The sequence below is a fragment of the Nematostella vectensis genome, chromosome 12 (genome assembly GCF_932526225.1).
Source record: "Nematostella vectensis chromosome 12, jaNemVect1.1, whole genome shotgun sequence".
In the NCBI taxonomy this organism is placed as follows: domain Eukaryota; kingdom Metazoa; phylum Cnidaria; class Anthozoa; order Actiniaria; family Edwardsiidae; genus Nematostella; species Nematostella vectensis.
Window position 1 is genome coordinate 12,471,148 of NC_064045.1, and position 26,254 is coordinate 12,497,401.

General features: G+C 36.6%; 3 protein-coding genes across 3 annotated transcripts; 2 read left to right on the top strand and 1 right to left on the bottom strand.

Moving 5' to 3' along the window:
• Positions 1-3,461: 3,461 nt before the first annotated feature.
• On the top strand, positions 3,462-6,297 carry LOC5520507 (guanine nucleotide-binding protein subunit gamma-e). The gene is made up of 2 exons (XM_001640398.3): positions 3,462-3,666; positions 5,445-6,297. The coding sequence occupies exons 1-2, from the start codon at positions 3,578-3,580 to the stop codon at positions 5,548-5,550; spliced, it is 195 nt and encodes a 64-aa protein (XP_001640448.1). The 5' UTR covers positions 3,462-3,577; the 3' UTR covers positions 5,551-6,297.
• Positions 6,298-7,802: 1,505 nt separating this feature from the next.
• Positions 7,803-11,267, bottom strand: LOC5520618 (serine/threonine-protein phosphatase 4 regulatory subunit 2). The gene is made up of 6 exons (XM_001640280.3): positions 11,131-11,267; positions 10,211-10,311; positions 9,997-10,032; positions 9,757-9,903; positions 8,784-9,040; positions 7,803-8,557 (listed from the first exon to the last, which is right to left on the bottom strand). Exons 2-6 carry the CDS (start codon positions 10,305-10,307, stop codon positions 8,393-8,395), a joined length of 702 nt encoding a protein of 233 aa, XP_001640330.2. The 5' UTR covers positions 10,308-10,311; positions 11,131-11,267; the 3' UTR covers positions 7,803-8,392.
• Positions 11,268-11,330: 63 nt separating this feature from the next.
• Positions 11,331-25,987, top strand: LOC5520506 (tetratricopeptide repeat protein 30A). Its single transcript, XM_048719854.1, has 27 exons — positions 11,331-11,499; positions 11,646-11,711; positions 12,176-12,246; positions 12,726-12,786; positions 13,078-13,155; positions 13,478-13,534; positions 13,763-13,831; positions 14,069-14,135; positions 14,901-15,005; positions 15,798-15,926; positions 16,320-16,369; positions 16,584-16,646; positions 17,209-17,298; positions 17,807-17,872; positions 18,006-18,059; positions 18,290-18,355; positions 18,909-18,985; positions 19,572-19,641; positions 19,849-19,926; positions 20,004-20,066; positions 20,855-20,926; positions 22,645-22,680; positions 22,819-22,886; positions 23,796-23,874; positions 24,326-24,385; positions 24,716-24,785; positions 25,421-25,987. The coding sequence occupies exons 1-27, from the start codon at positions 11,446-11,448 to the stop codon at positions 25,543-25,545; spliced, it is 1,944 nt and encodes a 647-aa protein (XP_048575811.1). The 5' UTR covers positions 11,331-11,445; the 3' UTR covers positions 25,546-25,987.
• The last annotated feature ends 267 nt before the right edge of the window (positions 25,988-26,254 follow it).

Sequence of the window (26,254 nt, forward strand, 5' to 3'; positions counted from 1 at the left end):
TATGTTCATGCCGTTATGCAGGGCTTATGTCAAAATGTCGAACCATTCACACTTGAACATATGAACATAAGGGTGCACGCGCCTATGTCATTATGTCGTTATGTAACTAGTGTGCACCGGGCATAACTGAAGATAGTACCCATTAGCTCCCGCGCTCTTATCGAAGTGGGCGACCTTGGCAGCAATCAAAGAGGACTTGGGGAAAGTCTACTTTGTTGGTAGTTAGAGGATGGCTTATTTTATGTGTGCATTTGGATAGGAAACGTTTCTTGATGGATCTAATGACCTATTACCAGAGCTAAGAATGTCGATTTGTACTTAATTGATCCGTGGTCAGTGACTCACTTCTCTGGACCCAACCCTGCGTTTTTCTCTTAACAAATCCCTGAGTCTCTGAAACTAAACTTACTTTTGGAACTAAAATAACGTCTGGACCTAAACTAATGTCTGAAACTAAAGATTCTGGACCTAAAAAAAACATCTGGGCCTAAACTAACGTCTTGACCTAAACTAACGTCTGGACAGAAACTAACGTCTAAAACTAAACTAATAGCGTCTGGACCTAAACTAACGTCTAGACTTAAACTAATGTCTGAAACTAAAGCTTCTGGACCTAAAAAAAAAAACATCTTGACCTAAACTAACGTCTGGACAGAAACGGATGTTACTAAAACGGGGAGCGGGGAGCGGGGAGCGGGAAACAGGGAACAGGGATCTGGGAACGAGTGATCAGCGGTAGGGCACAGCGATGTAGCAACCTCACGTGCGTCTCTTTGGCTCTTCTCTCGTTAAAATGGATGGTAAGTGAAATCTCTGACTCTGTTTCTAAGAATTATGAATAATTCATGCGACCATTGAATCGAATCTAATACTTTTCTCTAATTTTCTTTTATGGGTAGTTTAGTGCGAGCTAAAATCGCAATGGTAAACTTGAAAAGAGATTTATGGAAACATATTTTGAATCCGTGGATATTTTTGCAATTCTACATTGCCATGACTTCAAATTCTCATCCCATAGTGATGAAAAGCACTGTTACAAATTTGAGGTGCTATTTTCAGTATTTTTATGATTATTGATGTTGAAAGTCATTGAGTGTAAGAGCTACATTAAAATATAAATATTAACTGCCTAGTGTCTGACACGAAAACCTAACGGTTAATTTAGGCTCTAGGCATTTCCTTTCAGTGAAATTTTGTCTACCTTAATTAAATTTTTTTAAAAACACACAGAATTATTATAATATTTTAAGGCAAATACTGAAACGCCAAACAACATGTACATAATGGAAATGCAAAATAAATATTGTATTATTGTATTGGTACTCAACTGACCTTTATTAGAGCGGACCTTTCAGTCGAGTGGGGTGGTTCTTCCGAACCCCCCAGCCCATCGCTTTACTAATAGTCAGTCGCTTAGCAAATGCGCTGTAGGTCAACCCTCGCTCCCTCGAAGTGATTGTTTATTTTTGTCTTTAGAGTTCGCGTTAGTGGGATTCTACTGCATTAGGTACTGACTATTTGATATCTGACGGGTCAGAAACGAAAATCGTCCCCCCACCCCCTCCATCCAAAAAAATCAAGCCAAAATCTCCATAATAATATTGGCGAATAATTTAGTCTTCGGCTGGAAAGAGGAATGGGCAGGAAGAATGTTACCGTCCTGTCAAATGGTCGGTCCTATGTGTGGTAATGATTTTAATGACTGCTAATGTAAATTGGCTTTCATTTCACCTATGTGAACAATAGCAGCGCGACGCATTATGGGTATGGTTTAAGCGGTCCCTTTAAATTCCCTTTTGTATCGCGTAAGAGCAGCATTCACCAGGGCGCGAATGAAGGCGAATAAAATGAAGGTTATCGTGTTAAGGCAATGTGTCTATTGGAAGTTTCTTAGAGGATGTGCCTATTAATTTAGAGCGGATGGCCTGTTAAAGAGCGCGAATTCTAATGGATCCTTTTGTGTGATTGTGCGATTGCCCCTTTTATCGTTTACTCATCAGCTTTTGCAACCATCGTTATGTACCCGAGTAAATATAACAACGATGGAGCCAGGACGTCCGACAGATAAGCGCTCACAGCCATTTCCTGGAAATGCGATGATATCTTGGAAAATTGCTGCGGGAGTAATCTACAGTGCCATAAGCGTCCTCAAAGATACCGAATGATACAATTTTGTGGAGCCTGGGAGCTGTGACAGTTTGTTTATGCTTGACTTTCGTAAAATTTATTTCGCTCTCAACAACTTTTTTTTTTCAATTTTTAATATAGAAGAAAACAAAACATCCTAACTCAATTATAGGTACTGAAGAATTGAATGACCAGAATGCCGTGTGCGCGCATATCACTGTACTGTAAACACTCGGTAGGCTAGAAACAGAAAAGAAAAATAATAAGTATCAAAGATTTTTTTCAAAGTAAGATAGGTTTCTTCATTTTTTTTTTGTCTCGAGACCTCTCCCCGAAAACTTTTTTTGCGTTCTTTCTATTTGCATGTTTGGCCATTTCAGACTCGAAAAAATCGCTACCGCCGAATAATTTTTCCTTTTGTTTTTTTTTTTGTCTTTTACTAAAACCAAAAAACTTCCCGAAAACGAGAATTTAGCGAATTGAGTTTCGGGAGAAATCAAAATTCATAACCAAAATCCTCTTGACAAACTTCTTGTGGTAGGCTTACGATGTTGATGATATCTGAACTCATTCAGACACCTCTATTTTATTCTTTGTGAGTAAACAGCAACTTAACTAAGAACAATAGAAACTAAGCCGGTGACTGGATTGTCTGGAGAAACTAGATTTAGGAAGTGGAAGACTCGGTAGTATTTGAGAGCATGAAACAAGCAAAAAAAAACATGGAAAGAAAAGAAAAACTGAGTGGATGTATCTTTTCTTTATCTAATTACTCGACTTTGCTATGAACCAATATTGATGGCTGGTTGAACGTCGTTAGACTAAATCGGGGATGGCACTCGTTTCGGGTATTCGCATTTATATCATAATAAGGGGAAAATTATTCATCTTTCTTTCAATGGATGCTTTGTTATCTGAAATAAAAATGCTTCCAGCCAAGCCACGACCCTTTCGACGAAAAAAGGCAGACGATTGAGTTCATACACAAAAACCATGAGTATTTGCTCTTCATTTATCCCCATTTCCCATAATTCAAATTCATGTCTTTGCTACAATGTGGAGTGGTATGAATGACGGGCGATTAAAAGTCTATTGTACGAACTTTTTCAAGTCTCTTTTACCGGCGGCTTAGTACAGGAATAGCCTGTTCATTGTGTTCCCTTGTTTCGCTAAGCAACGGGTCGGCGCATATGCACCTGTCGCTTTCATGTCATTGTAAGCTCGATGCTGATTGGTTGGATTTCCCCGTCGATTGTCCGTTCTTCCTCAAGCTATATCACTTTTGTTGAGCGGCAGCCAATCAGCATCGGCAAAAGCGCAGACCGCTATTAACGAATGTAAAATTCAGCTTCCTTTTTGAGTGCCTCATCTCTGTTCGTTTGAGTCTAACGTCCTTGCGAAGGCTACCTAAACCAGGATCCTCGATCAGCCGTTTTCCTTCGCGCAAAAAATGGACAAATCGCAGCTCATGAAAACAGTAGAGAGCTTGAAATACCAACTTCAAATCCAACGAATGCCCGTGTCTAAATGTTCAAACGAGTAAGTGAAATTTGTATTCTCTAGGGTTTAACACAAACAGCATCTGTTTTACAATGGGAAAAATTATTCATCCATCGCTCGTTCGTTTTGATGCTTAGAGAATCCTCAAAGATAAAGTGAGTAAGACTCACTGGATGATTAGAGTGGGAAAAGTAACCAACATAGGGTCGTCGGTTTGCGAGATGTACTGCATGCTACACTAAAGACTGTTTTTTTTTTTCTTCGGAGCGCGTTTAATGACAAAATATGCAAATTTGGGGCAAGTCCACTCGCTCGGCAATAACACAGAGAGTATTTAAAGAACCGAACACCAAAGAAAGTTAGAACAATAAAAAAAAAAACAGAACATCAGTCGCTATATACTGGACAGACAGCCCAATTTAATGGCCTGTGTGAATTGTGCATTTGTAGTTTAAGATCAAGCAATGATCGCAGATCGGCTAAAGGTGTATTCGAAATCGATTGATTCGCTACAAGTGCTATTTGTCGAGCGAAAAGGAAGATGCGACGGTGTATTTCGTAGAGGTTGACGATAATTTTGTTATAAATTAATCGGGGAAAGTTCCCAGTTTAATATTATACCTGAGAAGTAATACTGCAAATGGCTTCATAGCCCTGTTTATCCATCACGCGCATTTTGCACAAAAAATAGCAATTATCAAGCCCATAACAATAAATGATTTTCGAAATTTTGGCTATTTTTGAATTGCGTAAAACTACTATTGACTCAATTTTGAAGGAACAAATATAATCGTTATCATATTTTGTGGAATCAACGGAAAATTAAGCGAAATCATATTCGATTTGGGACTCTAAATTGAATCTAGTTTAAAGCCCAAACAATATGTATCCTTATACATTACCCTGCTTAAAAGAATAAAAATATATATAATAAAATATACAAAACGAAATTTTTAAAAAGTGAAACTCGTAAGTCTCTTTTTCAAAACGAAATTCTGTCACGTGTATTTTTTTTAGGAAAGCGAATAAAATATCAACATAAGGCATTTTATTGATACACAAAAGACATCAAATGGAAATCGCTCTTAACCTATTTGCCATTGTTGATGTATTGATTTGTTTCCGGGGAAAATATGGAAAATAATCGTTCATTTTCAAAGCAAAGCAATAGAAAAGCTTTATATAAAATATAAAATAATACTGTTTATTCCTTGTTTATTTTTGGAAAATCCAGGGTTGGTTTTCGTGGATCTCCGCGGAACCACATTTTGGAGCCAAAAATAAACATAAATACAGTTTGAAATAACAACATATAAAAATTGTATATTTTATTCTGCACGATGGAGTTGTTTTCTTTTACCAATAGCGATGACGTGTAAGAATGTATCTTTTTGTGTAGAGCTTCGCCGGGTTGGAAGATTTTTATAAAAATGCCGTATATTCAACCGTAGGGGTGGGATCCCTGTTGATGTGTCCCAGCCTAGTCCCAGGCGTTCTTACCGGGTTTCTTGTGCTCGGAGATGAAACACAACTCATACCATCCACAGGAAAACCCAACCACAGGAAACCCGATAAGAAGGCCTGGGATTAATGAACACCTTACACCATACACAATTATTTGAATGCGGGAAAAGGTCAGATCGTGTAAAAATTAAGATCCTGAGAAATAAATTATTTTTATATAAGGACGTCTAATTTTCAGTTGCGGCTGAGCCGTTCTTATTTTTGGAGCATTAGAATGAGAATGGCCTTAAAACGTTCTTATCGTTGCGCTATTGTTATCAATATGTCTAAACCAATGTTCTTTTTCCTTGCAGTCTAAAATCATACTGCACACAGAATCAGGAACACGATCCGCTAATATGTCCTCCAGATAAGAAAGACAATCCATGGGCGGAGAAAACTAAATGCACTGTTCTATAATAAAGACCTCTCGACACCACATTCAAGACTTCTTCGCAAACAAGGGGGAAGGACTTAGAAGCTTACCCATTTACAAAATCAATTACTTCTTTGAGTTAACGATGGAAACAAATGGATGGCCAAGCTTGACAAGTGTTTATTGGAGGTTGCCCTTCTCTGGGACCGGGGTTTAGTAGATAGTCTATCAAAAGACCTCTTGAGCTTCAATCTGTGGCTGTTTTTTTTTTTTTTTTTCAGTTATAGTTTTTTTTTAAGCAAATTAGGGTTAGGGACTCTGTAGAAATTGATTTGTATAAATATATCTAAAATTCGAAGGCAAACATTGTAAATTATGGTACTTGTGTCGTTGATCGCGGACTTTAATTTAAAATGTCCTACGGACTACATGACAACTCTCTTGGTGATTACTATTGATGCAAAAGTTGCCTGATCCTCGTTTCGACATCTATAGTGCTAGAAAGATACAGTATACAAATAAAATTAGTCTGCAACAAAAAAAGGGAGGGAAAAGATATTATGGAGCTATTATTATTGCTGAATAGTAATTTTAAGAATAGAAAAAATTATACCAAATGAAATTAGAGAACTCTATACCAAGTACGCAAAATGACATTTCAGTTGATGTGAAAAGATTTTTGATAGCTAGAGAAAGGAACCAATGAACTGGTGACATGGAAATACTTGTATACTGGAATTGTACAAAAGTCGAATTTAAACGAGCAATAAAGAGTTTCAAATCGTTTAAAATATATATTTGAGAACCCTAGAAGAACAACTACACAATCTTTTATACACTTATTAGGGGGGGGGGGGGGGGTGAATAGGGGTATGTAAATCCGCCGATCCGATACATTTTCCGGGCAAATCCGTGGATCCGCAGATATTTTTAGATCCGCATGGTTTGACAGATAAGTAATAGCATTGATTAAAACTCATTTAAAATGCGAAATTCGACCGTCAAAGCAGTCAAAATCCGAAATCCGCGCCCAAATTGTTAACTGATCCGTGATCCGCCGAATTTCCAAAATCCGCCAATCCGCTGAAATAATCATCAAAATCCGTAATCCGTGAACATTTCGGGGCCGAATCCGCCGATCCGCGAACCTATTCCCCCCCTCCCCCCCTTATTAAAAAAAACGTCAAATGTCGACCTGCGAAGGCAGTTCTACGATCGAAAGGTATCATGGGTCTCATTGTTTTTCAACCAAATGCGAGACAATATGATTCAATCATACGACAAGCCATTTTAATGGCTTAAGAAGCCATTATTGTATGGCTCTGAGCATCGCTGGAGTCCATTTATAACCTTTATGTTTGCAAACTAAAAGCAACCATGAAAGCCTTGTGATATTTGCATTGACGTTTTTTGATTAGGTGTTTTCTAATTTAAAAAGGACAGAAAAACCATCCCAACCATATTTAGTTATATCTTTTATGGTTCCTAAATACCCATGATTAGATATTAATTTGATGCAAAACTTTTAATGAAACATTAAAAGTACCTCTTCATTCTCACTAGTACCACCTCCATCGGCTATGGTATCATTTAAGAGGGTAGCTGAGGAATTTTCTTTGACAGAAAGGGCTTATTTCCATTGAAAGAATTTAGATTTTCAACGCTCTCCGACGTGACAACAACAGACAACTTCGTGCACAGGTAGCCCAAGCTCTCTTTTTGTCCCTATTGATATTTACAGTAAAAATAGGGCGAAAAAAAAAATTTTGTGAAAAATAAAAAACAACTTGTTAAAACTTCGTTCTGGTAAGAGTTCAAATCGTTAATCTTGAAAAAGGCGCTTTAAAACGACCAGAGAACACGCAAAAAGTAAACATAAACACAACACTAGACTACACACGTCTTTTTAACAAGTTGTTTTTTTTTCACAATTTTTTTTTCGCCCTTACTGTAAATATCAATAGGGACAAATAAAGAGCTTTGGCTACCTGTGCTTCGTGTTTTTTTTTTTTTGCATGCAAATTTACCATACAAAGAGTCATGTGATTTCTTAGTGCCCTATTGGGGTTGGTTATATTGAATTTGTTTTAATGTAAACAACAAGAAAGAAATGGCTGACTGGGGATGTTTAGGGGGAAAGTCTAAAACTAGACTTTGTCTTCTGGGACCCCAGGGGTCACAGTCAGCAGAGGCAAGGGAGAAGGAAGGATGAAAGACAAACGACTGATGCATCACCGGCTATTTACACACATTTTTGTATATCTTGAAGCTTGTACATGGACAACAAAGACATTCCGGTGCTTGTATGGTCTTCATTTTATTAAGCCTGGATTAGGAGTGTGTTTTACAAAACAAAAGGCCATTTACCAAATTATGGAATTTGACAGCAAAGCGAGACAGGTTGGAGTTTGTTTACAGTCTTCTTGCAACTTTTTTATTAATTACTTAATTAAAATTACTGACATGCTTAATATTATTACTTTATTAATTAATTTTTAATAACTAATTACTGAACTGATGAGAATGAAGAGTTAAGTATTAGACATATTCTTTAACTTTAAATTAAAATTACAGATTTTATAGGCTTTATATAGTTCCTGGTGATCATACTTTATCTATGTAAAATCTAAAATATTTGACATGAGGACACTAATGTGATAAGAACAAGGCAGAGCAACAGTTTTAAACAGTTTGGAAAAACATTTATCAAAAACTAGTAATTCCTCTAATTGTCAAGTTAAAAAATCTATGTCTGGGGAGCCCTTGATATCAGTGTTATATTTTTATCTTGAGATAATTGCAAAAGTGGAAATTGAATAAAAAGGGGAATATTTGTTACTAGTTTTCAACCACAACTCCTCTATAACACATACCTAAACTAGCTGTTTAAAGCTCTGTCTTCGCTCTGTCTGAGTCCTTGCTCTGGGTCTTTTTAGATGATTTTTCGTTTCCTTCATCACCATCATCTTCTGGCTCTTGCTCATCAGCATCATCCTGCTCATCATCATCATCACTACCACCACCACCCCCCATGGCTTGCTGTTCAGCAATCTAGAAAATAAAAGAAGACTTAGACTGAAAGATGTATTGTATGGATCTTAAGTATTAGCTGATGTCAATGGGAGTCCTGTTGTATAAGTGGTTTTGAATGATATAAAAACAAAAAAATAAAACAAGAAAAGTGAAAAATTATCTGAAAAAAAAGTATCTGATGTTCTTTGTAAATATGAGCTAGCTAAGATATTTAATGTAGCTAGGTTGCAGTGGGAAAAAGTACCTGCTGCTTTATTTGCTCTGCTAATCTGCTGGCTGAGTTTGGGTCATTAATATCGACATTCATCCGTTGGATGCCATCATCTGGCTGCTGCTGTTTTATATTTTGTTTCTTATCATTGATGCGCACATCCATTTCCTCTTTCTCTTTCTTGGTCCTGTCAACTCCTTCACAAGCTTTGGTCACCTCATAGCAAATTGTTTTTTCTGGATCAGGATCTTTTTTTATAAGTACTGACTCAATGTCTTCATCAAATTTATCTGAAATTTTACAACAACAAGAAACTTAGTCACTCCTTACACGCACATAGCCAGGATTTGCTAGGAGTGGGTCTGCAGTCACGGATATCTTATGATAAAAGTCTAGGAATTGTGATGCTTCAAGAAGTAAAAACCAACTGCTTTTTGGCAACCAATGTGCCTACCCCTGCATTTAAAGCAAGACTTTCATAAAACATTTCACCAAGTAACATGCCATATTTTGATGTGCTTCACATGCCCTTCTGGTATAGGCTAACACCTCTTAGTGTCCATTACACAGTCAACTCTGACTTTATGGGAACGCGTAATTTAGTGTCCGTAATAGAGAGAGTCCAGATACTCTTCATCATTTCTTTGTACTTAGGTCTTATATTGGATGTATTTATGTCTGTAATATCCAAGGTATCCGGCCACTCGATCTGATTCTTTTGCATGTATTAATTAAAATATACAATATAAGGAAGAATAGAGTACAATTAAATGAAAAATCAAATAAGGGACTTGACAGAAAATGAAGAAACAAATTATGAAAAAAAAATGATAGGCATACAAGAGTGGTATCTTGTAATTGACTCCAACTAGAAAACAATTTTACAACTACCACACACTGATCCTAAATACTTTGAAACAATGCTTTTAATATTTTCATCATCACTCAAAAAGAAAGGATTCTAAATTTTTAGAAAATTCAATTGTGATAAAAGGTTTTCACTAACCCATGATGAATTTGCAGCCTTTGATAGTTGTTGGTGGAGAATAGTCATATGCTCTGAAATTATTAACATTACAAATATCCTCCATGGCCTCAACCACTTTAACCTCCCAAGGATCAGAGGATTTCTTTTGTAGTTTCTTGGTCAATTCTGTGAACAAAAACAGTACCGTTACACAAGGGGGGACAATGATAATGCAACCACAAAGAAAAAACCTATAACTCACATCAAATGCCTGCTTACCTTTAACAGTGGCACTGCAGCATTCACAAAATATTCCTGAGTAGGAAATAAAGGGAGAACAAGTTGGAAACAGAGATTATGATCATGTCTAAACATATCTTTTTCCAAAAAAAAAATTTGAATATTTTTCTATTTCATGTTGTTCAAGATATAAGTGAAAATATTTTGTATTTTTGCTTTGAGTTAACTCTATATTAATTTTAAGATATTTTACCTTGAGACATGTCTTGTGGCCGATTTGCTGCACAAGATACTAATAGAATATTTGCCAAAGAAGCAACTATCACCAGACAAAATGTAAACAAATCCATGTTTCTGGAAAAAAATAGAAAGGTGAAAAAAGAATTAACCAAAGGTCCATAATGATGTAAATGAAATAATGTTACTGTATACTTATTGATATGTGTACCAGTCAAATAAATTTAAAAAAATAATAAAGGGGCCCCTTTTATATTAATAACCATCCAAGTGGAATGATTTCATTGGCTAAGATTGTACAGCCTTATAAACTAGTCTGTATTGTTCAGGAAAATTACCTTTTTTTTCAACAATAATATTTGATCAAAGAACCTGATGATATGGATTTTAATATATATTTCTTGAAAGAATTATTAAAAACAAACACATTTTGACTTAGGAACTTTATGCAAAAGGAGGTATCATTTGTATTTTGAATAATTGATGACATGTGAAGTTTATAGATTATTGTAAAGAAAAATAAAGACTTGAACCTGAAATAATCTAGTTTTTCTGTGATTCCCACTTCATTTTCATATTAAAAAATTAAGTAAGGCCAGAAAAGGGCACAGGGATAAACTAAATGTTAGGTAATTATCTATTGATCTAATTTTTTTTGTATATTGTTGTCAAACTAACTTCTTGATACAGAAATCATTTTTCTTGAAACTGGCAAGATGAAAGGAAAAGAAAAACATCTTTTCCTCCTGTTAGAGGGACCATTGAGAAATTTCAAGTAATAGTTTGAGATTAGAAGTTTGAGTTTTAAAGTAATGACATCTGGCTACTAATGTATCCTCGGTTAAAGTCTCGTCCTCGACACAGTTTCAAAACTTTGATCAATGTAGGCACACGTTAATCTCAGGATTCACAAATCCCACTGTAAATTAGGCCTACCTTAAACTCTTCTAAACTTAAACTCTTCTAAGCTTAACACGACCCCGTAACAATCGTCTTTGAAATTTGTGGCAGGGACCAGTTTACAGATCGAACAATGACCTATTTATTTCATTGAAATGCACAACAGAAATCATCAGGCGTTCCTAGTGTAACCGGGTAAACCTGGGAACATATGTGACCGCTGATTCTTATTAACCGCAGGCTCATTGATACGGGGCTTCGAATAAAATTTTGATCAAGAAAAAACTGAGTAAAAATACCTCGATATTTCTGTTGTTTTCTTAAGGAAAGTCAGCATATTTCTTTATTGATATGGCTACTTTTAATATAAAGGAAGGTGAATACACGACTACAATATATGGAATGGTAAGGAAGCTTTTTCGTTGCTTTTTCATCGATTTTGTTTTTGTTGACGTCGGTTGCCTGGCGCTAAGAAATCGACAAGACCGTCATAGTATGTTTTTTTATTAATTACAGCCTTTTTTATTAATTACTTTATATATTTTCCCTAGATCAAAGCTCAGAGATTCAATGAAGCTATTCAGATCCTAAACCATGAATTGGGAAATCATCCAAAGGTAGTCCTCTATCGAAGTCATAAGTACATATCTCTGTACATCTAAACAATATCTAACTTGGTACATAAAGTAGAAACTTGCTCTTAAATTTTAACTGCCCATTACTTGATGAACTTGAAATCCTGAAAAGTGATCGGTCCACACACACACAGAATATGAAGTCTGTACTGTACTATGGCACTTCTTCTCTGTAATTTTTTTTTTGTGTGCCTCATGAATATCCCTCTAAGATATTATCCTCACTCTCAAGTAGAATATGCATGTGTCCAGTAATAATAGGTATAGGTTATGATGCTTGTTACCTGTACTGTAACTCCTTTACAACATAATTTGGTGCTTTGATAAAGAATTGATGAGGATTGCATAGAATTCATTACTTGGTGCTTTAAATATTGAATTGATAAGGATTAAATAGCATTAATTACATTTTTACATCATAGTTTTTTGTGTTTAATTATCTACAGTCCCGTGCTGCCTTGTCTTTGCTGGGCTACTGCTATTTCCAGGTGCAGAACTTTGAATCTTCATCTGACTGGTGAGAGAACTTACAGTATTAATTTATTCTTAAACCTGTCTAATGTATTTGACACTAAAGCTGTACACCAAAAACTGGAATTCAACTCTGCCAAATTTTCTTCTTTAAGAAGTCTTATAATAAAAACGAAAATTTGGCAGAGTCGAATTCCAGTTTTTGGTGTATTGTATTCATTTTTCTGGTTCACGAACACAACTGTTTGGGCTTTTTAATGCTAAAGCTGGGTATAATTAGCTTAAATAACTTAGGATTTGAGGGAGTTGTTTTATTGGCTGTCTGTCTGTAAAATTATAAATGGCAAGTATATCGTCCAGTATGATATTTTAGACTGCTGCCCTAGGGGAAGGGGCGCTACTCTCTCCCCCCTGGCTTTGCCCTTGATCTGCATCACCAAAACCTATGGTTTTGTTTGGTTATCATGCTGCAATAAGGAATCTGAACCGAGTTTATGCGAAATACTGTCATTGTGTGTTTTTCAGTTATGCACAGTTAATTGAAATTCACCCTGAGGTAGATGAATACAAGTTGTACTATGCACAGGTATTGTGAAGCTTTTATACTAAAAATGTTATGGTACATTTTGTTTTATGAATATACTATTTTTCACATACTCTGTAAACTGCTGAGAGACCCAGTTGTCTTTGCTTGTACTCCTACAGATCTCTAGTTCACTTTCACTGTAAAAAAAGAAAGCCCTGGTCCTCTAATGTTGTAGAATTTGCCTCTTGAGTTTATGTTTTCAACATTTGCTAGCTTGTTATGCTTAAACATTCATCCCTTATCACTAAATATTTTCTTATTTTCTATCTTTATCTTTTATTGCCTTTGCAGTCACTTTTCAAAGCCTGTCAGTATGCTGAAGCCACTAAAGCTACATTTCAAATAGAGAACCCTACATTCAATTCGAAGGTAAGAACAGATTATCGTTTTTGAATATGGTAATATGATGGTGGTGATGGTTTTAATTTTCTGGTGTGAACAACTGTACATTATGTACTTCTATATATAAATACCTTTTAGTTATTCTCGAGCAAGAGCAAGAAAACATAACTGTTGGGTTTTCTTGCTTTTGTGTTTGACTGATTCTTAGGTGTATTACACTCTCGCTTGTGTCCTAGTGAGAACCAACCTTCATAAGACTATTATTAGAAAAATAATGCTTTGGGTCACCCTCTATAATATTCTATGATACTCACAATTCATATTCATTTGGATTTTATCAAATTTTTAGGTGCTCAAGTTGCAGGCAGCCATAAAATATGAGGAAGATGATTTACAAGGAGCAAAGGTAGACTTTTATTTACATTTACTTATTTTCTCCATTGTACAAGGAAGTCTGCTGAAACAAAACTGTTTCCTGCAAAAAAATATATCTGGCATATTAAAAATACATTAGACTTTAGTTTTTGTGAGTACTGCACTACATCATCTCGCTCTTCCCTTTTAATTGTGATCAGAACTATTTTGCATTGATGATACTGTGAATGATTCAAAATTCGGTTCTTGATTTTTGCAGAGCATGGTTGAGCAGTGTTCTAATGAAGACCCTGACACTGAAGTGAACTTGGGATGTCTGCTTTTCAAGGTTGGTGAACCAAGCTATAACATGACAAAGAGAACCAACAGAGCCGAAAATTTCCTATCCCCCAAAATAGGGACTTAAAATACCTGAGCCTGAAATATATAACAAAAGAATATCAGGTGAATTTTCCATGAAAATTGAACAGCAAAATTCAACCCCCAAAATTGGTTTGATTGGGCCATTAGAATGATGTGGACAATGATGAATGACTAAAGCAGAAAAAACTTTTTCTGGAAATAGGAGAAGCAGTACAGTGAAGCTTGTCAGAAATTCCAAACAGCCATGAACGTTAAGGGTTATCAGCCAGGTAATGTGACATGTAGTTGTGTGTTAAAGAGCCATGATCAGGTGTACCATGTATCCTTGTTTTCATTAGTTGTTTCTAGAGCTTTTCCTGTAATTTGTCTTCTTGTGGGCTATTTTCCAGATAAAAGGGAGGGGCTGTGTAATTTGAGTGCAAAAGTGAAGCTTTAGTAAACCTTGGTTTGTTTGTATTTTCATGGAAACTTTGCAAAAATTGTGCATGTCTTACATTATAGCTTTGAGAAGTCAAACATCCTGGTAAAGGTAGCTTGGAATCCTAAAATATTTGGTAGAAACTTAAAAGGATAGAAACTTGCTGTAAACAGGCTCCAGTAGCCAAAGCTCTACTGTGTGCTCAAATGCTACAATTATCTGTAAAATGGCTACAGTAGTTATGTGTATTTTTGGTAGCTGGTTTGTGTCCGAATTACTATTTGGAGTCACATTTCAGAGCCCTGAAACAGTTCATTGGAGACCCGAACCATCTAAACAGAAATATAGACTGAAACAACCTCATCTAAACAGAAATATAGACTGAACCAACCATCTAAACAGAAATATAGACTGAACCAAACATCTAAACAGAAATATAGACTGAACCAACCATCTAAACAAAAAATAGACTGAAACAACTTCTAAACATGTCTCTGTACTTTATTCTCCAAAATTATTTGAAAGTATATTGTTTGCTGACAAAACGGCTTACAGAGACTTTCACTGATATTGGAATCTGTGGGGCATTCTAATATTTTTCAATATTTTGTTTTAGATTTGTCATACAACATTGCGCTGTGTTACTACAGTATGAAGCAGTATGCTCCAGCCCTGAAGCACATAGCAGACATCATAGAGAAGGGAATCAGAGAACACCCAGGTATAACTATGCAATCTTTAAAGCCGCAGTCACCAGTTGACTTCCTGAGGGTCAACCAAAACCTCAACCGACAAGAGACAAAAGAATCTATTAGAATCTGTGCTATTTAACAGGCCATCCACTCTAAATTATCAGTCATTACCTCAAAGAAACTTGCAATATACACCCTGCTTTCACAATTATGAAATATTTAGCGTTTTCTGTTAAAGATCAATGGAGATTGTTATGTAATCGAACAGATGAAACCTGGTGAATAGCCGCTTTAATAATCTTCACAGGTGACATGTTGATGGTGATGTGTTTGGTGCAACTGTAGATGATAATTATTAAAACATTATCAGCTAGCTATATCAATCACGTTACCATCAAATTCATGATGATGATGAGGGTGAATGTGCTGATGGAAAGGCATGGACAATAAGATAATAATTATAATGATTATTGTAGTGTTGGTGGTAATGGTGTTTGCGACAAATAATGATGGTGATGATAAATATCCTGATATAAAGGAATGGACAATAAGATCATGATAATAATTTTGATTATGGTAGTGTTGGTGGTAATGGTGTTTGCAACAATGATTGTGATTATAAATTCCCAATATAAAAGAATGGACCATAAGATGATAATAACGATTCTTAATAATGAGAGTGCTTGTGAAGATGACTGTGATGATTTTTATGGCGATAGTGGATAGTGGTTGGTTCTGGTGATGGTGGTTATGATGTTGCAATGCTAGTTTAGTGGTGATGATGCAAAATTGCAATTCCTTTTCTTCCTTGTAATTGTCAGAATTGAGTGTTGGCATGACAACAGAGGGTATAGAGGTCAGGAGTGTTGGAAATACCAAGGTTTTACAGCAAACTGCCCTCATTGAGGCCTTCAACCTTAAAGCGGCTATTGAATATCAGTTGAAAAACTGTAAGTATGTATTTACGGAGCGAGTCACTCAAATTTGCAATCTTTAGTACTTTGAGAAGGGGTGTTATTAGAAGGTGTTTCCATTAGACCTGTCATCTAGTATGCACATAAATAGTGTTAGTTACTACTGGCTTCAAACATTTAACAAGGAAACCAAGTACTGAGAAGGTGTGCTATTAGACCTTTATCGTCATCTAGAGTGCAAAATAGTGTTAGTGACTGGGTTCAAACCTTACCTACAAGGATTCCAGAACATATGTGATGGATATGAAAAACTATGATGGATGCCATTGATCCAATAGGCTGTTGCTCATTTTGATTATACACAAAAACTTATAAGTAACTATGTGAAATTGTACTTGTTGTATAAGCATTTGCTATTGTTCTTCTCAGATGAAGCCGCACAAGAAGCTTTGACTGACATGCCCCCTCGCGCTGAAGAGGTGAGACCCTTTCCTTGTTCTTTATACTTTATGGCTAGGAAGGGATAATTTGCTATAGAATCCTACGGTACTATCATCCTATAAATTTTAAATGTCAGTTGAGAATTTGTTTGTTTGAGCACAGTAGCTGCATATTCACAGTCTCTTGTTAACTCTTTCTTACCATTTAACCGTGTTTAATGAGTCAGTCGGCTGAGGACTTGTTTGTTTGTAGGAACTTGATGCTGTGTCACTCCATAATCAAGCTCTGATGAACATGGAGACTGCCCCAACACAGGTAACAACATTCTTAGTTGATTAGCCTCTCAAACAACATCTAAACAATTAAACAATGTTTTTTTTCTTGTTAACCCACATTGAGGAAACATAGTTGAGGTCACCATAATGTTTCTGATCTACAGTAAAACAGACCATGGCTCTCGTTGTTGTGTTGTTAGAGTTAAAAAACATACAGTATTGTAGTGTACCAGATATTTTAAAAAAATTGTGGAAATGTTTGGAAGTGTGATCCCCTACATAAGGACACATTAGCACTATGCATATGATGCATTTGGGATACCCAAAATGTCTTAAACAATCTTAAACCAGAATGTTGAAATTCACCAACACTGGCATTCAACTCATTTTTGTCTATATTTTGTTAATTCTGTTGTTTTATCACTATCATTGGTTATATAATATTTTGCTCTTAATTGTTGTCATCATTGTCATCATTATCGTCTTTGTCATCATAATCATCATCATCATCAGGGGAAATTTTTCGTTCATCTGCTGTTGCGTCATGATCATCATGATCATTATTTATATTGTATCTTGTTCAACTGTTGGGTGTCTTTAAGGGCTTTGAGAAGCTGCAGTTCCTGCTACAACAAAACCCATTCCCGCCTGAGACGTTTGGTAATTTACTCCTCCTCTACATTAAATACCAGGTATAATATTGGAGAAGAAATGGTGTAATGTACAGATGACCTAGCATTATACATCCCTCTTTTCTGAACATAAGTCGCTAGCTTTCTTATCTGGCAGAGACAGGTGACCCAGCATTATAAATCCCTCTATTCTAAACATAAATCGCTAGCTTGCTTATCTGGCAAGACAGGTGACCCAGCATTATAAATCCCTCTATTCTAAACATAAATCGCTAGCCATGCTTATCTGGCAAGACAGGTGACCCAGCATTATAAATCCCTCTATTCTAAACATAAATCGCTAGCCATGCTTATCTGGCAAGACAGGTGACCCAGCATTATAAATCCCTCTATTCTAAACATAAATCGCTAGCCATGCTTATCTGGCAGTGACCTGTCCCTGCCTTGTCTGTTTCTCCTTTTTTAGCTTATTGCTAGCTATTTTCATCATTGTTCTAACCTTCAACCTCATGAATCTGCCCATTGCCAGAGTTTGAGTTAAAGTTGATGCTTGTTCTGTTTCTTGTAGTATTATGACTTGGCTGCAGATGTCCTGGCTGAGAATGCTCAACTCACTTACAAATTCCTTCAACCAGTGAGTACTTTTTACTTTTATAAAATGTATACCTTCCAAAAGCTGGACTATTTATATGTAAAGAATAGTAAGTCCAGCTTTTTGAAGGTATACATTTTATGATTATATGCTTTTTATGCTTACTTTCTTGCAGTATATGTACGATTTCCTTGATGCAATGATAACTCAGCAAACATCACCAGAAGAGGTAAATCATGTTATTTTACTACCATCTCATCATTTTCAGCATTACCATATCATCTTCATCAATAGCATCATTGTTGCCGTCAGCATTGTTTCTGTACCGTCATGCCTCCCCATTATCATCATCAATGATAATGTCCTCACCATTTTTGCATATCATCACAACTATTCTATGCTAAAGGTGAAAACTTAAAAAATTATGACCTTATTTAATATTTTTTTTTATACTCTAAGGCCTATCGCAAGTTTGATGATATGGCCACCAAACAGACTGAAACTTTACGCAAATTAACCAAACTGGTAGGTAGATTTATGAAAATTGACCAAGTTGGCTGGTAGATTCTAAATTAGACTGCTTGCAGGCAGTACTTGGATTTATTATAACAGAAAACCTGCTCCGTTCAATGATCGGGTGCCATCTTGTATTTTGAGCAGTGGTGCAAAAGAAAACAAAAAAGAAAAAAAGAAGAAAAAACAGAACAGGAAGTATTTGGTGCAGATACACGAGGCCCGTACCCAGGATTTTCTTGGGTTGGTGCGGCATCCGAAAAAGTGGACCTTATTTTTCCGTTGGGGGTTCTCTGATCAAAATCTGACCACCCCTGAAAGAACACAAGGAGAGGGATTTTTTTATGACTTTGCAGTATCTCCACGGGCCGCTTATTGTCGGATTTGGCTACAAACCAGAGTGATCTAGCTTGTGCTTTATGTTTTTGTCTACAAATGGCACGTCTGTTGAGAACCGGAAGTGGGCCTTTGGCCGTTGTGGGGGGTGCTTTCTCAACCCCCTGCACCCCCCTGGGTACGGGCCTGTGCACTATTGTCATATCACTGTCTGCTCATCTGTTTTTAGGTCCAGGAGGCCCGACAAAATCATGACGATGAGTCAGTCAAAAAGGCTGTGAATGAATATGATGAAGCACTTGAAAGGTATAGTGTATGATGAAGCACTTGAAACATATTGGCACCTAAGTGTGTAGTGTCGAACACTTGAAAGGTATGGGGACCTTAGTGGTAGTGGAACACTTGAAAAGTATAGGGACCTTGGTGGATAATGTAACCCTTTGAAGGTATTGGACCTTGGTGTATGATGAAGCACTTGGTATGTAGAAGATATGAAGGTATGGAGACCTTAGTGTGTAGTAAAGCACTTGAAAGGTATGGAGACCTTAGTGTGTAGTAAAGCACTTGAAGGGTATGGAGACCTTAGTGTGTAGTAAAGCACTTGAAGGGTATGGAGACCTTAGTGTGTAGTAAAGCACTTGAAGGGTATGGAGACCTTAGTGTGTAGTAAAGCACTTGAAGGGTATGGAGACCTTAGTATGTAGTAAAGCACTTGAAGGGTATGGAGACCTTAGTGTGTAGTGGATCACTTAAAGGGTATGGCGACCTAAGTGTGTAGTAAATCGCTTGGAAGACATGGAGATCTTAGTGTAAAGATGAAGCACACTTGAAAGGTAAGGGGTCTTAGTGTAAGATGAGGCAATTGAAAGCTTATGTTCCCGTTCTCTCGTAGATATATCCCAGTTCTTATGGCACAAGCAAAAATTTATTGGGACCTGGAAAACTATGCACAAGTTGAAAAGGTACATAGCCCAATCGCACCTGTTTACAAACCTCAACAAAAAAGAGACAAAAGAATTAGAACCCGTGCTATTTAACAGGCCATCCGCTTTTAGACTTTTAGAAGATAGCTGGATATTTTCTGTAGCTTTCAGATTTCCGGGAACTGGATTTTCTGGAAATTCTAGATTTTCAGGCATTCAGTTGGACAATGTTTTTTGACTCCACAGATTTTCAGGAAGTCAGTTGAGTTCTGCAATGAGCATGAAGTATGGAAACTGAACGTTGCTCATGTACTGTTCATGCAGGTAAGATAATCTTTGTAACACTCATGATTATGGTTCCACTTGTTTATTAACGCCATTTTCACATATTTGTGATCCAGGAAAATAAGTATAAAGAAGCAGTTGGTTTCTATGAGCCGATAGTCAAGAAACACTATGACAATGTAAGTATTTGTGCGTGTCCTTTTGAGGCTCATCAGAGAAATAGGCATAAGAGCTTACCCCCCGATTCTTTCTGTTTCTTCCTTCCCTTTCTGCTTGCCGATTTCACACTCGAAGTAATTATCTTACGTCTTTCTTTTCCGTTCCTGCTTACTTCCCTAGTGAAAATGTGTTGTACAGTTGCGTTGGTTTATTTGAATATTGATATGTCTGATCATTTTGGAAATTATTGTTATTTAAAAACATTTTAATGATTTAGCAATAGAATGTTGCTATTTTTATTGTAAAATTTAAGTAGATTCAGTTCACTACTAAAATGAACATCTAATTTGCATCAAAACCTGACCTTTCTGGGTGGCAAACTCAAACCAAAAAAATCACAGAAATAACTGCGCCCGTCGCATCCAGAGAACGACAAAAGAAATCTTCAAATGAAACCAAATCATTTTTGAAAAAAGAAATTCTTGTTTTTTCATAAGCGCTGAACAAGTTGCTTTTTAATGCTGTTATTTTCCCGCTAAAAGCCCGAGCGCGCGCTAGTTTGCCACCCAAACAGTCACTTGATCTCTTAGCGCAAGTCTCCTATTTAAAATACAACGGTTTATTCGCAAGGAAACAGAACTTCAGAATGAAGCCAGATACATTATTGATGATATTTGATTGAAAATATCTTGGTTACTCAATTGAATTAGCCGATTCTTCAAGTCACTCGGCATTGAGCGGGAGTATAAAATGGCGGCGTGATTGGCCTTCTTTAAATGTCTTACATTCTGTTTTTTTTTTTTTTCAGATTTTGAGTGTGAGCGCCATTGTCCTCGCAAACCTTTGTGTGTCTTATATTATGACAAGCGCCAATGAGGAGGTAGGTCCAACCTAATGGATCCAATCAGCTGTCCGTATTTTTTACCTATGATTGGTCCTTTTTAAACGGTTTTTGAATTGGTCATCGCGGCATATTTTAAAATCCATATGTCATAACTCGCTTTGCTTAATGGATATCATATATGTCTGAATGATAACATATCTGTCATAGTGCAGGTGCTTGGAAAGTATTTTTGAGCCTATTCGAATGGCCGCCATAAACTGGTATCCGTCTCTGCCAAATTTTCGTCTTTGATAAGACTTCTTCAGGGTGTATTCCATTCTTTATTTAGAATAGCTATATACGACACCTTATTTTGGATATAGAGAATACTACATGTAAAGTGCGCGCGTACGGTTTTTGTTCACGAGTTGTGCAGTATCAAAAAACGAACGAGTGAGTTTTTTTTATACAAAACGAGTGAATAAAAACTGTAAAAGCACTTTCCATACAGTATTTTGTTTATTATATACATACTGAGAAATTTATAATGAGCTTTTTACATAAAAGTTTATTACACTTGGCTGCAGAGGCTCGGAGTTTTGTGCTGTTCGACAGTTCAGTTGAAGACAGACAGAAACTTACATTGAAACGAATCTGTCTCGCTAATGTCACGCACGAGACTGTCGCTCATGTCACGCAAGGAGTGCACTTTTTAATCTCTAAAATCTCGACATCCATGAAATAAATAAATTACTAAATGGAAAATGCTTGTACGATTGTTATGCACTCGTATATCATTCGTCCAATCAGAACCGCAAACGACTTTCTTCACGGTGAAAAAGCATCTTTTCCGCCTCTGATTTGCTGAGACCAGTGAACGAACGAAAATTTACTGAATGTGTTTTCAGTGAGTATTTCTCAGCATGTATATAATAAAGCTATATACGATACCTTATTTTGAAAAGCTACAAACAATACCTTTTTGGAATAGCTATATACGATACCTTATTTGGAATAGCTACATACAATACCTAATTTGGAATAGCTGTATATGATTTCTTATTTGAAATAGCTATATATGTTACCTTATTTAGAATAGCTGTATATGATAACTCATTTGGAATAGCTATATATGATACCTTATTTGGGATAGCTTTATACCATGTCTATTTGGAATAGCTACATACAATACCTTATGTGGAATAGCTGTATACTATACTTTTTTTGGAATAGCTGTATATGATACCTTTTTGGAATAGCTATATATGATACTTTATGTGGAATAGCTATATACGATACCTTATTTGGAATAGTTACATACGACACCTTATTTGGAATAGCTACATACGACACCTTATTTGGAATAGCTACATACGACACCTTATTTGGAATAGCTACATACGAAACCTTATTTGGAATAGCTACATACGACACCTTATTTGGAATAGCTACATACGAAACCTTATTTGGAATAGCTACATACGACATCTTATTTGGAATAGCTACATACCACACCTTATTTGGAATAGCTACATACGACACCTTATTTGGAATAGCTACATACGACACCTTATTTGGAATAGCTACATACGAAACCTTATTTGGAATAGCTACATACGACACCTTATTTGGAATAGCTACATACGAAACCTTATTTGGAATAGCTACATACGAAACCTTATTTGGAATAGTTACATACGACACCTTATTTGGAATAGCTACATACCACACCTTATTTGGAATAATTTTATAAGATCTGCCTTTTATTTTTTTAGGCAGAGGAGCTCATGAGAAAAATCGAAAAGGAAGAGGTTAGTTGTGTTTCTCTAGTTGCAGAATGTTTTGACTTATAGTAAAGCTTTTGCTTGCATGTTATTGTAATAATAGTTTATTAATGAGGATCAGTAGGAGTAAGTATTATTTGTAATGACATTGTTTTCCTATCTCAGGAACAAGTGGCATATGATGACCCGGAGAAAAAAATCTACCATCTGTGTATTGTAAACCTTGTTATCGGGTAAGCATTGTACCATTAGAAAGTGCAGAGAGCACCAACAGTATTGCGCTACGCTAGACTAACCACAAGCCTACATCAATGTTGGAGAACAACTTCAGAAGAGCATTACCTAACGTGGTGAAGTGTGCAAACGCCAGCATTACTGTCACGTGATAACACGTGACTACTACTACATCGCTCATTGGTTAAAACTTCACACCATTCCACTTCGTGATAACACGTGACTACTACTACATCGCTCATTGGTTAAAACTTCACACCATTTCAACACGTGATAACACGCACTACATCGCTCATTGGTAAAATCTTCCCACCATTCCACCACGTGATAACACGTGACTACTACTACATCGTTCATTGGTTAAAACTTTGCACCATTTCCCCATGTGATAACATGTGACTTCTACTACATCGTTCATTGGTTAAAACTTCACACTATTCCACTTCGTGATAACACGTGACTTCTACTACATCGCTCATTGGTTAAAACTTCACACCATTTCAACACGTGATAACACGCACTACATCGCTCATTGGTCAAAGCTTCCCACCATTCCACCACGTGATAACACGTGACTACTACTACATCGTTCATTGGTTAAAACTTTGCACCATTTCCCCATGTGATAACATGTGACTTCTACTACATCTTTCATTGATTAAAACTTCACACCATTCCACTTCGTGATAACACGTGACTACTACTACATCGTTCATTGGTTAAAACTTCACACCATTCCAACACGTGATAACACGTGACACCTACATCGTTCATTGGTTAAAACTTCACACTATTCCACCAATTGATAGCACGTGATGACTACTACATCGCTTATTGCTTGAAAGTCGCTGCGGACTCAGCGCTTTGATGATCTCATTATTTTTTTTTTTTTGCATATTGTTTTTTAGAACCCTCTACTGCGCAAAAGGCAACTACGAGTTCGGAATATCGAGAATTATGAAAAGTTTGGAGCCTTACAACAAAAAGGTATTTTTTGCGTTGTTTCGTTTTGTGTGTTTGTCTATCGTTTGCTGAGGTGTACTTAGCCGTTTTCAGCTTTAAGCCCGCTATCCAAATTATGTTAATATAATTTATGGTTAGTAGGGTGTATTTAGTATACTATTATTTGCCTTTTAAAGAGATTGTCCGAAAATCTGGTTAAGCTTGGCTTAAATGCAGGGACACTCCTGACTTGCGAGTATTACTCATTGTTTTCTCATAATTGCATTTGATTGCGCACGTTTGATTTAACGCATTGTCTATTGCTTTCACATAACTCCATTTGGCACGCGTTTTCTTCTCGTTTCCATGTACTGTGTATTGCTTTCTCATAACTATCATGAAACACGTTTGCCTAGTATTCCCTTAGTTACTTGCTCGCCTTCATTTAAATCGCAGATTATTTCATCATTATTCTAATCGACTCCTACTTTTCCAGCTTGGCACAGATACATGGTTTTATTCCAAAAGATGTTTCCTTTCTCTCATTGAAAACATGGTAAGAATCCACATCCACCCTTGGTTGAGGCCACACGCCTTCTGATTGGTTGAGGCCACACGCCTCCTGATTGGTCGAGGCCACACGCCTTCTGATTGGTCGAGGCCACACGCTTTCTGATCGGTCGAGGTCACATTGGTCACTTTGCAACGATATGGCATGATCGATGGATAAACTTAGATTCTATTTGATTGAGAAATTGCTTTGTGTCGAATAGAATAAGAATTGCAGTATTCTTCCTTGCTCTTTATACTGCAATATTTTGCAGTATTCTTAAATGTTATTTAATCTTCAATGTTGGATTTGAAATACCTGTTATGTTGTTCACAGTCAAAGCACATGATAATGCTGCGAGATAACGTGGTGCAGGAAATCATACAGTTTATGGAGCACTGCGAGAGTAAGTCATCGCGTTACACGATCAGGGGCGGATACAGGGGGTGGATTGGGTGAATATCCACACCCCTTTTATAGGAAAAAAAATGAAAAGCCTTTTTTTTTTACGAAAATAAAGGGACGGGAGGTACTGTGCATGTGCCTTCGCCTGCTTGACTTTGCTGACGCGACAAATCCAATACAGCTTAAAGTATTTTTAGTTCTATGTGACCTACCAAGAATCACTGGATCAGTGTTAAGCCATCTATCTGGTTATTTTCATACGCCATTTTGAAATCCTGGATCCGCCCCTGACGATGCGTATGGCATACCATGTGTGTGACTTGATATGTGTGACATGATGACCTTACGTGACTTATTGTGACGTCTTATGACCCAATGTTAAACTACGTGACCTGTTGTGACATTGGGTGACTCTTTGTGAAATTGCGTGACTTGTTATGATATTATGTGACTTATTGTGATATTGTGTGACTTATTGTGAAATTGTGACTTGTTACAATGCGTGACTCATTGTGACATTGTGTGACTTATTGTACATTGCATGAATTATTGTGACATTCCTTGACTTATTGCGTGACTTATTATGATATTGCGTGAACTATTGTGACTTATTGTGGTGTTGTGTGACTCTTGCAGTGTACGGTAAGAATGTCCCTGCGCTCGTCGAGCAGCCCTTGGAGGAGGAGCGTATGCACCCCGGCAAAAACACCGTGACGTACGAGGCGCGGTTACTCAAGAGCTTGTTCATGAGATTAGTCTAGCAAAGATAGACGAGGGCTTATTTGAGCTTGGTGGGAGCGATGTCGTGCAAGAAATTTTAATGAAGATTTCACAGTTATTCCTCTTTGTTATCAAATGGCCCGTCCCTTACCGACTCTTAGGCTATGTTCAAACGTCGTGTTATCCATGATCCGTATTCAATGCAAATTGATGCAAAAGAACCAGGTGCATTGTTTTATTTTAATTTGCATGCATTTGTATTGAATACGGCTCTTGCATAATACGACGTTAGAACTTAGCCGATAGCAGATAAATTTAGCCCCATGTTCAAGTTGCTTATTGTGTGCTTGATCGAACGGCTGTATCATTAAGATTCATATGTTCAATCGCCAAACTATCGATGACGTTATGTCATTAGGCTTAAGCAAGTCAAAGTGTGAATATTGTAAATAGCGTTAAAAATAACATATAAATTTACCCGAATGTTGTTTTCTTATTTGATTCCTTTCAGAAATTTTAATATGCCTTCTAAACGTTTTTTTAACAGCGCGTCTTCTTTACACTAGTCTTTGACCAAATTAACGACTTACATTTTCTGCTTTAATTTGTACTTTATGTAATGTGCTGAAACAAATAACTATTGTCTTTTTTCGTGATACTTTCACAATACGTTCCTGGGGGGGGGGGTAAAAGATGAGCTTGTACCAGTTCCCAACAGGTCTGTCTGGTAACGACTACAGAGAAAAGTCT

Coding starts and splice junctions, on each gene's coding strand:
- LOC5520507 (XM_001640398.3), top strand. CDS start 3,578: ATGGACAAATCGCAGCTCATGAAAACAGTAGAGAGCTTGAAATACCAA. Junction 3,667..5,444: donor GTGTCTAAATGTTCAAACGA/GTAAGTGAAATT, acceptor TTTTCCTTGCAG/TCTAAAATCATACTGCACAC.
- LOC5520618 (XM_001640280.3), bottom strand. CDS start 10,307: ATGGATTTGTTTACATTTTGTCTGGTGATAGTTGCTTCTTTGGCAAAT. Junction 9,904..9,996: donor CTGCAGTGCCACTGTTAAAG/GTAAGCAGGCAT, acceptor TTTTGTTCACAG/AATTGACCAAGAAACTACAA. Junction 8,558..8,783: donor CAGAGCAAATAAAGCAGCAG/GTACTTTTTCCC, acceptor TTTATTTTCTAG/ATTGCTGAACAGCAAGCCAT.
- LOC5520506 (XM_048719854.1), top strand. CDS start 11,446: ATGGCTACTTTTAATATAAAGGAAGGTGAATACACGACTACAATATAT. Junction 15,006..15,797: donor GGGAATCAGAGAACACCCAG/GTATAACTATGC, acceptor TGTAATTGTCAG/AATTGAGTGTTGGCATGACA. Junction 24,386..24,715: donor TTTCTCTCATTGAAAACATG/GTAAGAATCCAC, acceptor TGTTGTTCACAG/TCAAAGCACATGATAATGCT.